Source organism: Coenobita brevimanus, chromosome 26 (genome assembly GCF_032717465.1).
Source record: "Coenobita brevimanus isolate Jiangsu-jjx chromosome 26, ASM3271746v2, whole genome shotgun sequence".
NCBI classification, from domain to species: domain Eukaryota; kingdom Metazoa; phylum Arthropoda; class Malacostraca; order Decapoda; family Coenobitidae; genus Coenobita; species Coenobita brevimanus.
In genome coordinates, this window is record NC_136979.1 from 1,377,861 (window position 1) to 1,390,958 (window position 13,098).

A 13,098-nucleotide genomic window follows, 5' to 3' on the forward strand; every position below is an offset into this window, starting at 1 on the left:
TTTATATTTTTACGCTGTATTTCAAAAGTTAATCCTCCTTACCATACCCCTTAATGCAAGTGTAGCTTCTGCAATGAATAAAGGTGTTAAAAGGAGGAGTTTGCTTACACAAAAATGGGTCAGAATATTCTGCAATGTTTAGTGATTACTGTAGGTTATTTTTTGTACTTAAATGTGCTTTACTTGTACATCAAACATTAGCTTCTTGCCCATATGGGCGTTATCAATATGCCAAAGATGACAATGTATTTTTTGCCTACACAAGTTTTATTTTTATTCCAAATATTACAATTAATTAATTAATTTATTTTTTGGCCTACACGGGCCTTAGTCACTTACTACAATTTAAAATGTAGGCTAGTTTCTTGTCATGGCCTTACCTGTAAATTATGCAATACAAAACTATCATACATGATTAGTTTGGTTATTTTAGTATCCTTTCATCTTTTGCAGTTACGTAGGGTTGACATTTGTCACATATGTTAATGATTAACAAACATACCATATGTATATAGTTTTTGGTATGAACTGGAGATTACCCTGATGGTCCGGGCAATCTGCTGATTTGGACAACCCTTCCCCCCATATAGTCTGAATCAGAGAGGTTCTACTGTACATATATATATATATATATATATATGGAGCCTCTGTGGTACAGTGGTAAAGTGTGCGTTTTCGTACACTGAAGAACGAGGGTTCACGCCCCGCCAGAGTAAAAAACTTTGGGAGCGTTCTTCTGGCTACATACTGCATTGGCAGACACACTATATATATGTATATATATATATATATATATATATATATATATCCCAGGATTCATGCATCTGCAAGAGTATAGTTAGTTAGAGACTGGTCTTGAAATTACTAAGACAGTAGTTGGTAACTTAGAGGAAAATTTAGGTGCCATGAGTAAGATCCTAATTTTCCCCTCTTGGCCCATCCTCACCCATCTGACATGTTAAAAATTTTACGGTCACTTGATCACCCTGTAAGCTAATCTTTGTTAAAATTTATTGGTTGTTGTTGCTCAGCCCTAGTCTGCCTAGCCCAACTTGATATTATGAGTTAATATTGGCTCAGTCCTGTGTTAGCAATGAAGGATGAAGCCTAATTTTTCAAAATTTGCTGTTGATGTGATATGATGAAGCTCCTTGGTTGTATGGACGGGCACTGACTGACAAAGATTGTTCCTAATGCAGGGATGGTGAGCAATCTCTTTAACCGAGATGAGCAGAGTGAGATTGTGAGTGAACTGATTCCAGTGATGAAGAGGGAGCACCCCCGCCGCCCGCCAACTCCAGAGAATGTCATGGATTTTTTCCTCACTCGCACAAGACAGAACCTGCATGTGGTGCTTTGCTTCTCACCTGTTAGTATTGTACCTCTTCCTTTGCATGTAGTTTATTCACAAAATAATATACAGTACTGTACAGTAAGTGTCTTAATCTTAACGTACATGCATGTTACGAAGACTGAATAAAGGATAAGCCAGGTTCTTATTATACACAAGCTGCTTGATCAATTGCCTTCCACCCTCAGCGTGGGTGAGCCTCTTCAGACAGTTATATGATTGGAAATACAAAGTTCAGCACATCACAGGGTTACTCAAGTCCTTTTAAGATTATCTAATCTCCATATCAGCTTTTTATTCTGTTCATGGTTGCTAATGGGTACAGTTATTGCAGTGTTAAGGGAGACCACTATAATTGTGATGAACTCAGAGACTGAAGTTAAATAGGTGCTAAGGTTCATTTACATCAGTTCATTAACCCTTTACTTCCACAATGTATTTTTCATTTATGGTCACAACCTACAGGTGATTTTGGTCAGTTATTTTATTCAATTCTTCAAGTAAAGGAATGAAATAAGGCTGTATTTAACCCAACCAGTTTGAAGGATCTCTCCTAACCTAAACAAAGCTGAGTGGAGGTAACAGAAACAAACTAAAGCACACATTACTGGATTAAAGGGAATAATACTGGATATATTGGCATTACTGTGGGGTATTATAGTGAATCAACTTTTGTGACTTGCTAAAACCTCACTGTTCCAGTATTATTACAGTACTGTCGCGTCCAATATGGTATTTTTGTCAGACAGTACTACCGAACTGGACTAAATCCAGACTGGACAAACAACAGACCTTATGGGAAAAATGAATAATGTCAGACAAGCCTTGAAAAAGTCCCCTGAAAATTCAGCATAATTGCATTTTGACACAACTACGATTTTACCAACCTTTTAAGGTGAGTGGTGATGGACTTGGAGGGGAAGGGGGAGGGGTTTCCTAGGCTGTAGGAGGTCCTACTGACCCCCTGGAGTAGGGCCTTCAGGATCCTGAGGAGGCCTCTCTGCCTCAAGCTCCCTCATAAATCCCTCATAGTCACATACTGACACATCGTCATCTTCGTCATCAGGGGGAAGTGCAGTACTGCAATTTGACTGGCACACGTCACAAGTCACAACAAAGGTGTACTGGACTGGCATGGCAGTACTAGGGAAACCTTCCATGGTGTTAGAGTAGTGCTGGACGCAGCACGTCAGTACTAGAAAAGAACTCCTCGGATTTGGCCCACTTTGCACAGCCGATCCATACTAGCCCAATAAATCCTTACTACAGTAATAAATTATTTAATTTTTTTGCTAACCGTACTGGATGGGAATAGTACTCGACAAACACGTTCTGGACGCGAGGGTGCAGTATACTGTATACTTTTTGCACTGCAAGATCCTGTTTATTTCTACACAACAGTAACAGACTACATTCCATGACTCAGTGCAATATGTCATTCCTTTGGGTTTGTAAAATTACCATAAGAATTCAACACCTTTGACTTTGATATTAGTTTTCATTTATAGGCCTTGCATTTTAAGCTTCAAACACAGTTCCCCATTATTAATATATTGTAGGTTCATTTTGGGCTCCTGTATCAGGATATTCATGTGAAGAATTATTTGACATAATAATTTGCATATAATACTTAATGTCCAGGTTAAGTAATTTTTACAGTTACTTGTACCACACTAAACTGCCACTGCCAGGTTGGTGAGAAGTTCCGCAACCGAGCCATGAAGTTTCCAGGACTGATCAGTGGGTGTACCATTGACTGGTTTCAGCCTTGGCCCAAGGAGGCACTAGTGGCTGTGGCACAGCACTTCCTTGAGAACTATGAGATCATCAGCTCCCCAGAGGTCAAAACCAGCCTGGTCAAAGGCATGGGCACCATCCATGACCATGTGGCACAACTTTGTACTGACTACTTCCAGAGGTTAGGAGTTGGCTATAATGTGTCTAGCAGGATACTGTGTTACTTTGGTTTGTGTTATGCAAATTTTTAAAAAGTAGCTTCAAATGTCCTGCAACACTGAAGGCAGTTGCAATATATGGCATCATATAATATAGTACTGTATCTTAGCATAGATCATAAGTAAAACATAAGTGCATTTTATTGCTGTACTGGTAGTAATCTTCTTGATGTTTAGAATAAAGTGCCTTGCATTATGCCTGTGGTGTTATTTATATAGTTTACTAATTTGTTTCTCACCTGCCATGCAGGTACCGGCGCGCTGCCCATGTGACACCAAAGTCTTTTCTTTCCTTCATCAACATCTACAAGAAGATCTATAATGAGAAACGTGAGGAGATAGGAGAGTCCGCCAACCGGATGACATCAGGACTAGACAAGCTGCAGGAGGCATCAGTGGCTGTAGAGCGGCTACGGGAGGAACTCTTTGTCATGGAGGAGAACTTAGCCGTTGCATCAGAAAAAGCTCAAAAGGTCAGCAGCTCTTATAGTGCCAGGTTCATAGTTCTTGTTGGATTTTTGTTTATTTTTCATTTTATGTCTTACTGCTGAGAATGAATAGGCAGTTAAGTTTAGTTAGTGAGTTCAAAATAAGTACAGGTATATAAAACTGTTAAATGAAGTACATGACAACACAAAAATAATGAATGAAAACTTCACAAGAAAAGTAAATGAAGAAGCACTAGAAGTAGGAGACAGAAAGCCCTCAAACATCAGTACATAATGATTGATATAACATGTGTTTTCACCCTGATTCACATATAATGTGACACACTGTTGGTAAGGAATGATAAGTTTGTATAACAGAAGTAGAATGTGCTTAGCATGAAATGCAAGCCCTAAATGGCCCAAATATGGCAGTTTTATTGAATGGTTAACCCTAATTCTCATTATGTGAGGCACATAACTGCATAATAGGACCACTGCACACCTCCTTTTCCCTCATCCCTCACAAGCCCATCTGCCTTCACAGTTCATTAGATTTTTAAAGTACATTAAGTATGTTTATAAGTACAGTAATACCTTAAAATTCATGGGGAATAGATTTCTCCAAATCCTTTGAATGCCTAAAACTATGAATACTTCTCATGGGGTATAAATTTACTCTGCAGTTTATTTATGGATGTATGGAAACTATTCACAGTAATTATAGTGTAAGTAACATATGAAGTAGCTGCTTAAAAGATAAAAAGACATTGAAGTAACTGTTGAAGTGTAGTATTTTTTTATTTTGCAATTTATATTGGGTGCAGAAGGTGAGAAATGTGAATGTCAAGGGTAGGGTTGCGAGAGGCATACCAAAAAAGATCTGGGACTAGGTCATAGAGTGTGACCTCATGGATAAGAGACTGAATAGAGAGGCAGCCAGATATTAAGCAGTGTGGAGAGTTGCCATTAGGTGACCAAGACCAATGCATGCAAGCATGTTGGAGCCTTTATAGAAAATACGACATAAAGAAAGAAATAGTAAGTATAAATGCAGTCGTATCTACCCTTCTCTAACAACCCCAGAGAATTTCAGGCTCTGTATCTCATAAATGAATCGTATTACTGAAGGGATTAGCAACAACCTTAATTATTCCCATCAGTGTGATGATGCCTTATTTATTTATTTATTTTGCTCTTTTGTCATACCAAGACAATATTTATCAGCTTAGGAAGAACCTCTAAAGCCATAGGATTAATAGTTGCCATGAGTGACCAGAAAAGAAATTACATTGGCTATTCTCCATCATTGTTTTGACCATCTGTCTTCTTTGAATACCTGGTATTAAACTATGAAGCTTGTGAGAAAAAAAGTATGATATTTTTGTTTATTTATTATTATTATTTTTTACTCTCTATTGTTGTTTTACCTGGCTGTCTACAAGTTACAGCACTTAAGTTGGCATGACACCCTTGCATTGGTTTGATCCACAAGAGATGACTGGAAATTTTTTTATCATTTACATCAAGGAAACTGGTCATCTATCCTTAAATGTATTGGACTATGATAGCCTATCAGTGGATCCTACACTATGGTTGCATAGGATCTGCTGTTACCATTTTTTACCACTTCTTTGGTACACGGAGTGAAAATTTTATGAAATAACTGACTGACTGAGTTAGCAACTCCATTAAACCCTTGGTCCCCCAAAAGAAGAGCTTTGAGAATGATTTAGTAATCCTTGAACCATACATAAATGTAACATGAAGCTGGCTAGTGGTGTGGGGAGATATAGAATAAGAGTCTGGTCACACCAAAACTGTCCTTGCTAGATCCTGGAGGAAGTTACGCGTCGTGCAGAAGAGGCAGAGAGCATCAAGGAGGAGGTAGAGAAGGTGCGGGACAAAGCTCAGGCATTGGTTAATGACATTGCGAAGGACAAGTCACTGGCTGAGGAGAAGCTGGAGGCAGCGAGACCAGCACTGGAGGAGGCTGAAGCTGCTCTCAATACCATCAAGCCAGCCCACATTGGTAAGCTGCCTAAACAGATGGCAAAAGTGATGTATATACTGTAGTCAGATGATTAATTATAATAGTGTATGTATCTTTAACAGTATTCTGTCACAGCTATACTGTACAGGTTCTTAGTTTATGTAAACTATCACAGAAACTGCCAAACTAGCGGTCTTCAATATGTTAATGTAGCAATAGCTGTAACACAAGGCTTGCTTGGGCATGAACCCAGTGGACTGCAAGAAACTGACCACATCAGCTGGGTGTTCCCACATGTCTTTAACTGAGGTTCAGTTGAGTGGCTGTTTTGAGATAGAGAGATGCATGAGATGAGCTAATGTTTTATGGTTTTAGGGACTGCTATATAGTCTTCGAATGGTGGAATGTTAGCGAGTTGTATTTTTCGTTTGCACTGTGGCAGGGAAAGGTGATGTCTGCATCATGGTCTAGATAGATGCACTTATGTCTCTGAGTAGGGTGATTTCTAAGATATGAATGTCTGATGATGGTTCATGAAGGATGTTCATTGACTAGAAGTTTTGGTTGACTTTGGTGGCTGTGCACTTGTGTAGATGCTTGCGAAGTGTAGTGTTAATTGGTAGAGAGATGTTGTTTTGGCACTTTTTGTAGTATTTGGAGGTTCAATTTTTCGTTTTTGTTACAAAGAGTAGTATCAGTAAATAAAGTGTATATAGAGTAATCTCTTCAAAGGCTGATAAAAAAATTTTAATATTTTTCAGTAATTTATAATTTTATGGTCTATCTTACTTTTGTATTACCATGAGCTTGTGTAAAATGAGAAATGGGTAGTAATAATATTAGCAATAATGGGTAGTACTATAATAATGGTAATATTAATGGTAGTAAAAATGGCTAATGATGATGGTGCAGTGCGTTGTTGATGTTTCAGCTACCATCCGCAAGTTGGGTCGACCACCACATCTGATCATGCGCATCATGGACTGTGTCCTGCTCCTGTTTCAGCGACATCTGCAGCCTGTTAAACCAGATCCCATTGCCCCATGCCCTAAACCATCATGGTCAGACAGCCTCAAGGTGAGTCTCAGTCGAACAACACACTACTGGCAGACTTCTCCTCAGATAAAATAGGGGTTTAATATTCAGGATTGTAGTGTGAACTGTATTTTCTGTTAAACGTAACTGATCCCTCACCTTTCCAAGAGACTGAAATTGGTGATAAAACAACATTAATTCATGCTGTACTGCTTTATACATGACAGACAAATACATTAAAGCACATATAAATACATTTAAGGCATACCTACAGTTAGACATTGAACTTACTTTAGAGTGGACAGCTTTTGCAGATTCTCACCTTAGATTATTTAAAAAGAAAAAGAAAGCAGGTCACTAGTTTAATGTTACAAATCTCATGTACAAGATATCATTTTCACCAGGTGTTTGCAGACAGTCAACTCTACAAGTCTTCCTTAGTCTTTCTTTTCCTTTGCGAATTACCTCCAGCCTTTTAAACATAATGTATTCAGTCATAATGAAATGGATGGATCTTCATTTTTGGCAAGTTCTTGTTCAGCTTCACAGAGAAGGACACAGTTTTGCAGAGTTCTGCTTTGGTTCTTTATCTCTACATTTAAAAAGTTATGCAAACCCATTATTTGCACTGCCTACAGTTCTTGAAGATGGTAAGGGAGATAGGCTATATTTGATACCATAGCCTGTGATGTACACTTCCACCCCTGTTTCCAGATGATGGCCAGCACAACATTCCTGCTCTCACTGCAGAACTTCCCCAAAGACACAATAAATGATGAAGTTGTTGAGTTGCTGGAGCCATATTTTGACATGGAGGATTATGACATGGACACAGCCAAACGGGTGTGTGGGGATGTGGCTGGCCTCCTCTCCTGGACCCGTGCCATGGCAGTTTTCTTTGGTGTCAACAAGGAAGTTCTGCCACTCAAGGTATAGACCTTTTAGAAGCAATGTGAGGTGTTTTGTAAAATAAGATTTTTGCAGTTCTCTCTTATATTAGCCCAGTCATCTTAAGCCAGGGATTAGAGGTTCATGTCCCTTTTATTAGAAGTACTCTGCAAGATAATGCTGATTTCATGTGTGCAGTGTGTCAGGGAAAGCAGCTGGAGATTGTCAGGCGTGAGGTGATTGAATTTGCTGGTAAGTCTCTTGAGTGTGTGGAAGAGTTTTGTTATTTGGGGGACATGTTATGTACTGGAGATGAGACTGGAACTAGCTCTGTGGCTAGAGTGAGGAATGGTTGGAAGAAGTTCAGGGAGCTGTTGCCTCTCCCGAAGTTGACAGGGCTCTTCCTCCATGCTGAGGGATCTTTGTATGCAGCATGTGTTAGGAGTATAATGCTGTAATTTAATGAGATCTGGCAGTAAAGGAAGTGGATATTTACAGGATCAGACTTACAAAAAAGACAATAATCAGGTGGATGTTCAGTGCATCCTGAGTGTGAGGTGTGGGGGAGCTAGATTTACGATGGAAGAGTTGAGGGGCAGGATGGGACTGGAGTGTATTGGTGTGATGAGGAGAGATAGATTGAGATGGTTTGGGCATGTGGAGAGGATGGGGGATGATAATTGGGTGCAGAAAGTGCGAAGTGCTAATGTTAGGGATAGGGTTGTGAGAGGTAGACCAAAAAAGACCTTAGTTGAGGTCATTGAGTGTAACCTGAGGGATAAGGGACTGAATAAGGAAGCTGCCAGAGATCTAGCAGCATGGAGAGCTGCCATTAGGTGACAAAGGCCAACTCATGCAAGCATGATGGAGCCTTAAGAAAGGAACGAATGAACGGACGAAGTGAAATATTGATGATGAGTGCATCCTTAAGAAGTTTGCTTTCATTGTAGGCAAACCTGGCACTCCAGGAGGCCCGGCTAAGGCTGGCTATGGGTGACCTTGAACGTGCACAGGCTGTGCTTGATGACAAGCAACGGGAGTTGGATGTGGTTAGGGGACAGTACCAGGCAGCCCTTGCAGAGAAGCAGAAGCTCATTGATGCAGCTAATGTGTGTCGTCGCAAGATGCAGGCTGCTGCCACACTCATCAATGGACTGGCTGGGGAAAAAGTCCGCTGGACCAAGCAGAGCAAGTCACTCAGGCAGCAGCTGGGCAGGTCAGTTACATGTAAACACCTTCTGTCACTGCTAAACTGTTTGAGTGGCAGTCTGGGGTCACAGCACGTTGGGATGCTTTGCATACCATCCACAACTATATTAACAGACTGCTTGTAGGTTTCTAAGACTGTAATTTATTTCTGATCTGTGTGTGCATATTATTTGTATAATTGAAAAGCAGAAATAAACACAATCAGCAGATTTGATGTGGGACACATAAATAATGCAAATCAGCACTGTTGCTTACATGAAGATGAGTATTATACTAGGTATCACACCTTACTACATACTGTATTAATCTGTGAGATTGAGGTTGTGGAAAGAATTATGTGTCTGTTTTTAGAAAGGATATTCTGGCTGCATTTATGAATGGCCTTTAGTTGGTAGGAAGTTTTAAATACATTGTTGCAGTGATTGAAAAGTGAAGTATCTGTAGGAAGAGTGCTGTATGTGAAAGTAAAAGTTTTGTAGTAGTTATGTCTGAGTATGTCAGTTGTCATCAATAGAACAGATAAAATGTGAATCTATGGAAGCATATGAAAGGACATACAACCCTCCCTCACTTTATATGTCCACCACAGCCAGGGTTTGAGCCTTAGATTCAGAGTCAGTTCATTGCCAGACAAGTATGCTAACCAGTAGGTCATTGCAGCTCCAGGATCATGATAATGCATTATTCTGTATTCCGTATTGCTTTCTAACCATTCAGTGTATGCAAATAATAAGGTGAGGGCTAATCAATGACCTTTAAATTTTTTTAACATCTCAAAAATGCACAAAGAAGCTGTAATTTTATTGTTTCTGGCCTTCTGGCAGGTTGGTAGGAGACGTGTTACTGACAACTGCATTCCTCTCGTATGCTGGCCCCTTCAACCAGGAATATCGCACCAAAATGACCAAAAATTGGCGTTCTCTCTTCCACTCTCGCAACATCCCATACACAACAGAGCTGGATGTCACCAACTGGCTCATTGACAATGCCACGGTAGGATGTCTATGGCTGGTTATGTTGCACATTCATTATGTTAGGAATTTAAGCTGTTTTGCCAGACTCTAATTAGATGATGGATGAATGAATGAATGACCAACAGTATCATTTGTTAGCATTTTGCTGTCTTCCGTCATTTTCTGCAGACACTTACTAGGCATTTGTAGAGTGGAGAAAAAATTGTGGATCATACTATAAGGAGTAGAAATATGTCTCTTGAAGCTCCTAATGATCTTCCTGTAAACATGGGTGGTTCCTGCATTGCAACACCATCCTTAAGTCAAAGCCATCAGAAAGCAGTCACATTACCTTATATGAACACAAACATGCAAATAGCTCTAGCAAAATGCTGACATCTCTGTCTTCTTTATTCAGGAGACATAGTTGCATGGTACAGTACTAGCCACCCATATACCATGATGTTCAGAGCATAGACATTTCATTTAAAACCATGAGAAAAATTTCACTGACTAGGCAGCTGACAGAGCAATGTACACCCTTGCACATCAACGTCTCTTTGTCTGTAATGAGTTTCCCAGCCCACCACAAAATGTTAGCAGTAGTTGAGGGGTGATCCACCTCCATTTATTGTGGTATGAGAGAAATGAGGTAATGATATCTTACTAATGACTGCTGTTTTGTTGTGTAAAGTGATGGTAGTAAAACACTCTATATATAATGGTGTTAAACAGGGTACTGTGATTTCATCTGTTGAATCTGGTGGCATAAATAAACCTGTTTTACACTCAGTCTACTTTACAGAATTATTGAGCAATATAAGTTGATTTACTTACTATTACTGGGTACAGGTGTCAGAGTGGAACTTGCAAGGTTTGCCAAATGATGAGCTGAGCATCCAGAATGGCCTGATTGTAAGCAAAGCATCATGCTACCCACTTCTTATTGACCCACAAGGACAAGGCAAGATCTGGATCAAGAACAGGGAAGCCATGAATGAACTCCAAGTGAGTGGTTCTCACCTTTCATGCTCATTTGCAGACAGTCTGAAGGAAGTTAATAATCAAGATCAATTTTCTTTTGTACCCTAGCTCCTGAAAGGGCAAGGTGATGCAATAAAGTACTGTGCTTTAACCTTGTTTGCAGTTGTTATGTACTGGTATTATTATCTTATGCAGACATGAACCCAGTTGATTACACTGATTCAGCCTCTTCGATTTGGCATAAATGGTGAGTAGCTACCCAGTAATGTTGTAGAGCACCATACTGATGAAGGCACAGTGTGAGAGCCATATTTTTTTGTTAGCACCAGGACTAGTGTACAGGGTATGATATGTTCACAGCGAGTCTGACGTGATGAGCTCGTGTATTTCTGGAGAGGGAATCGTTTGTGAAATTTATCTCCTGGGGTAGTTCATAAGTGAAACATGGCAAATGGAGACCTTAGACCTTTGTGTCCATACTTTATCAGCATTTAGGTTTGCATTAATAGTGTTTGAATTAAGAAACTCTGTTGAAGTAGTTTCATCTTTAATGTTTAGAACTCAGAAAAATAGGAAGTATAAGAGAAGATGTACAGGCATAACATATTCTTCATATTTTTCATATGACAGTACACATGAGTGCTCAACTCAGAATTGTTCTAAAAGTATTCAGCAGTTATATTCCAGTCATTTGGCCTTGATTTGCTGTTCTCAGTACAGTATAAGCATCTGAATTACTTTTGCAGTAGTTTTTAATACAGGCAGGAATCAGCACTATCATTATTTAACATTTGCATTCATGGCATTCAGTGTGACTTCAAAAAAATCTCTTGGCTCATCATTTATGCATGATTGTTGTTACACTTCTGGGAAATGGCCCAAGAATCGATCCAGTTATTTAACATCTATAACTGTGATTGTATGAATGGACATCAGACTGAAAAATTGAGAAAATTATACTGGATCCACTGTTCAACCCTGGGTAAGTGCAAAAATATCTGTTGACATTTGACTCTACACCAGCACCTACTGTAACGACTCTGCCTATCTCCTACATAGCAGAATTTTATATGTCTATCCAGGACAGTAAATATGGGTAATATTTTTTGTTATCTAATAAGAATCTGTATTAAACTTAACCAAACCATAGAAGTCAGCAGTGTCTGGCAAAAAAGCATTGTATAGGTGGCACTGTACTTATAGTGCTGTTGTCTTGTAGGACTTGACGACAGTATCACTGTATTTGCACTGCCATCTATCTCTTCATCACTCAGATTGACCTAAAGTCCTTTGTTTTCTTGGGCTTCTGGAGTGTGTACCAGCACTGCTGTCAATACTTCATTATGTCAGTTTATAGTAGGATGTCTTTTTTTATTGAGCTATTCTTAATCATAATAATTCTCAGGTATTTTTATTTGGTTATCAGCATTCTGCCATGCAATGGATACTCGTGATTATCATGCCGGTCATAATAACACTTGCCATGTTCTTTTATGTCATGTGGATGTCATACAGTTTCAAACATTTTTAACACAAAATTCTGTGGCTGCTCAAAACATCCCTACCACGCTTCAGATGTCAGCCTCTTGGAAAAATTTCCTACAGTAAATTCCTTCATCTGTCTTTTATGAAATGTCCCAGAACATGAGACAAAATGTAGGAAATCTTGGTAATAATGTTTTACTCATGACTGCTCCACTGTATTGCATCTTTATGTTGTATCAGATGGATGTCATACAGTTTCAAACATTTTTAACTCAAAAATTTGTGCCTCCACAAAACATCCCTACCATGCCAGCAGGTGTCAGCCTCTTGGAAAAATTTCCTACAGTAAGTATCTTCATGTCATTTATGACATATCCCAGAACATGAGAAATAATGTAGGATATCCTGATAATAATGTTTTACTCATGACTTCTCCATTGTGTTGCATCTTTATGTTGTATCAAAGTCCAGACACATCTCGTCAGATTACTGGTGTCCATCATCCCTCACACATAAAATGATGTACAGTAGGTGTTGTTGCAAATATTTTTAAGGTCTATTTTTGAAATGACACAAGCATCACATTAAATTCTTATAAATTACTCTAGAGGGAATAAAATAGTTCAAGTCATTCATGTCATATTATAATGCTTCATAGCAGGACATGAGTGGCACAGGCCCAAAGAAACTGGAGCTCTCTGCTCCTTCTTAGAGTTATGACTCATGAGAGATACCAGAATCTTCTACTTCATTTGTCATGTTCAGCCAGATTTTTATCAAATTCTGTTTTTCCTCGTCTTGACCTGTTTGTTGTATCAAA

General features: G+C 39.1%; 1 protein-coding gene across 1 annotated transcript in view; it reads left to right on the forward strand.

Annotated features, from left to right (window-relative positions):
* Positions 1-13,098, forward strand: part of LOC145394124 (dynein axonemal heavy chain 5-like) — a 143,884-nt gene that overhangs the window by 109,634 nt on the left and 21,152 nt on the right. The window contains exons 60-68 of the mRNA XM_080268104.1: positions 1,200-1,369; positions 3,043-3,269; positions 3,557-3,779; positions 5,565-5,763; positions 6,656-6,801; positions 7,474-7,689; positions 8,598-8,863; positions 9,681-9,849; positions 10,662-10,817. Coding sequence (XP_080124230.1) covers positions 1,200-1,369; positions 3,043-3,269; positions 3,557-3,779; positions 5,565-5,763; positions 6,656-6,801; positions 7,474-7,689; positions 8,598-8,863; positions 9,681-9,849; positions 10,662-10,817 — 1,772 coding nt within the window. The remainder of the gene's footprint in view (positions 1-1,199; positions 1,370-3,042; positions 3,270-3,556; positions 3,780-5,564; positions 5,764-6,655; positions 6,802-7,473; positions 7,690-8,597; positions 8,864-9,680; positions 9,850-10,661; positions 10,818-13,098) is intronic.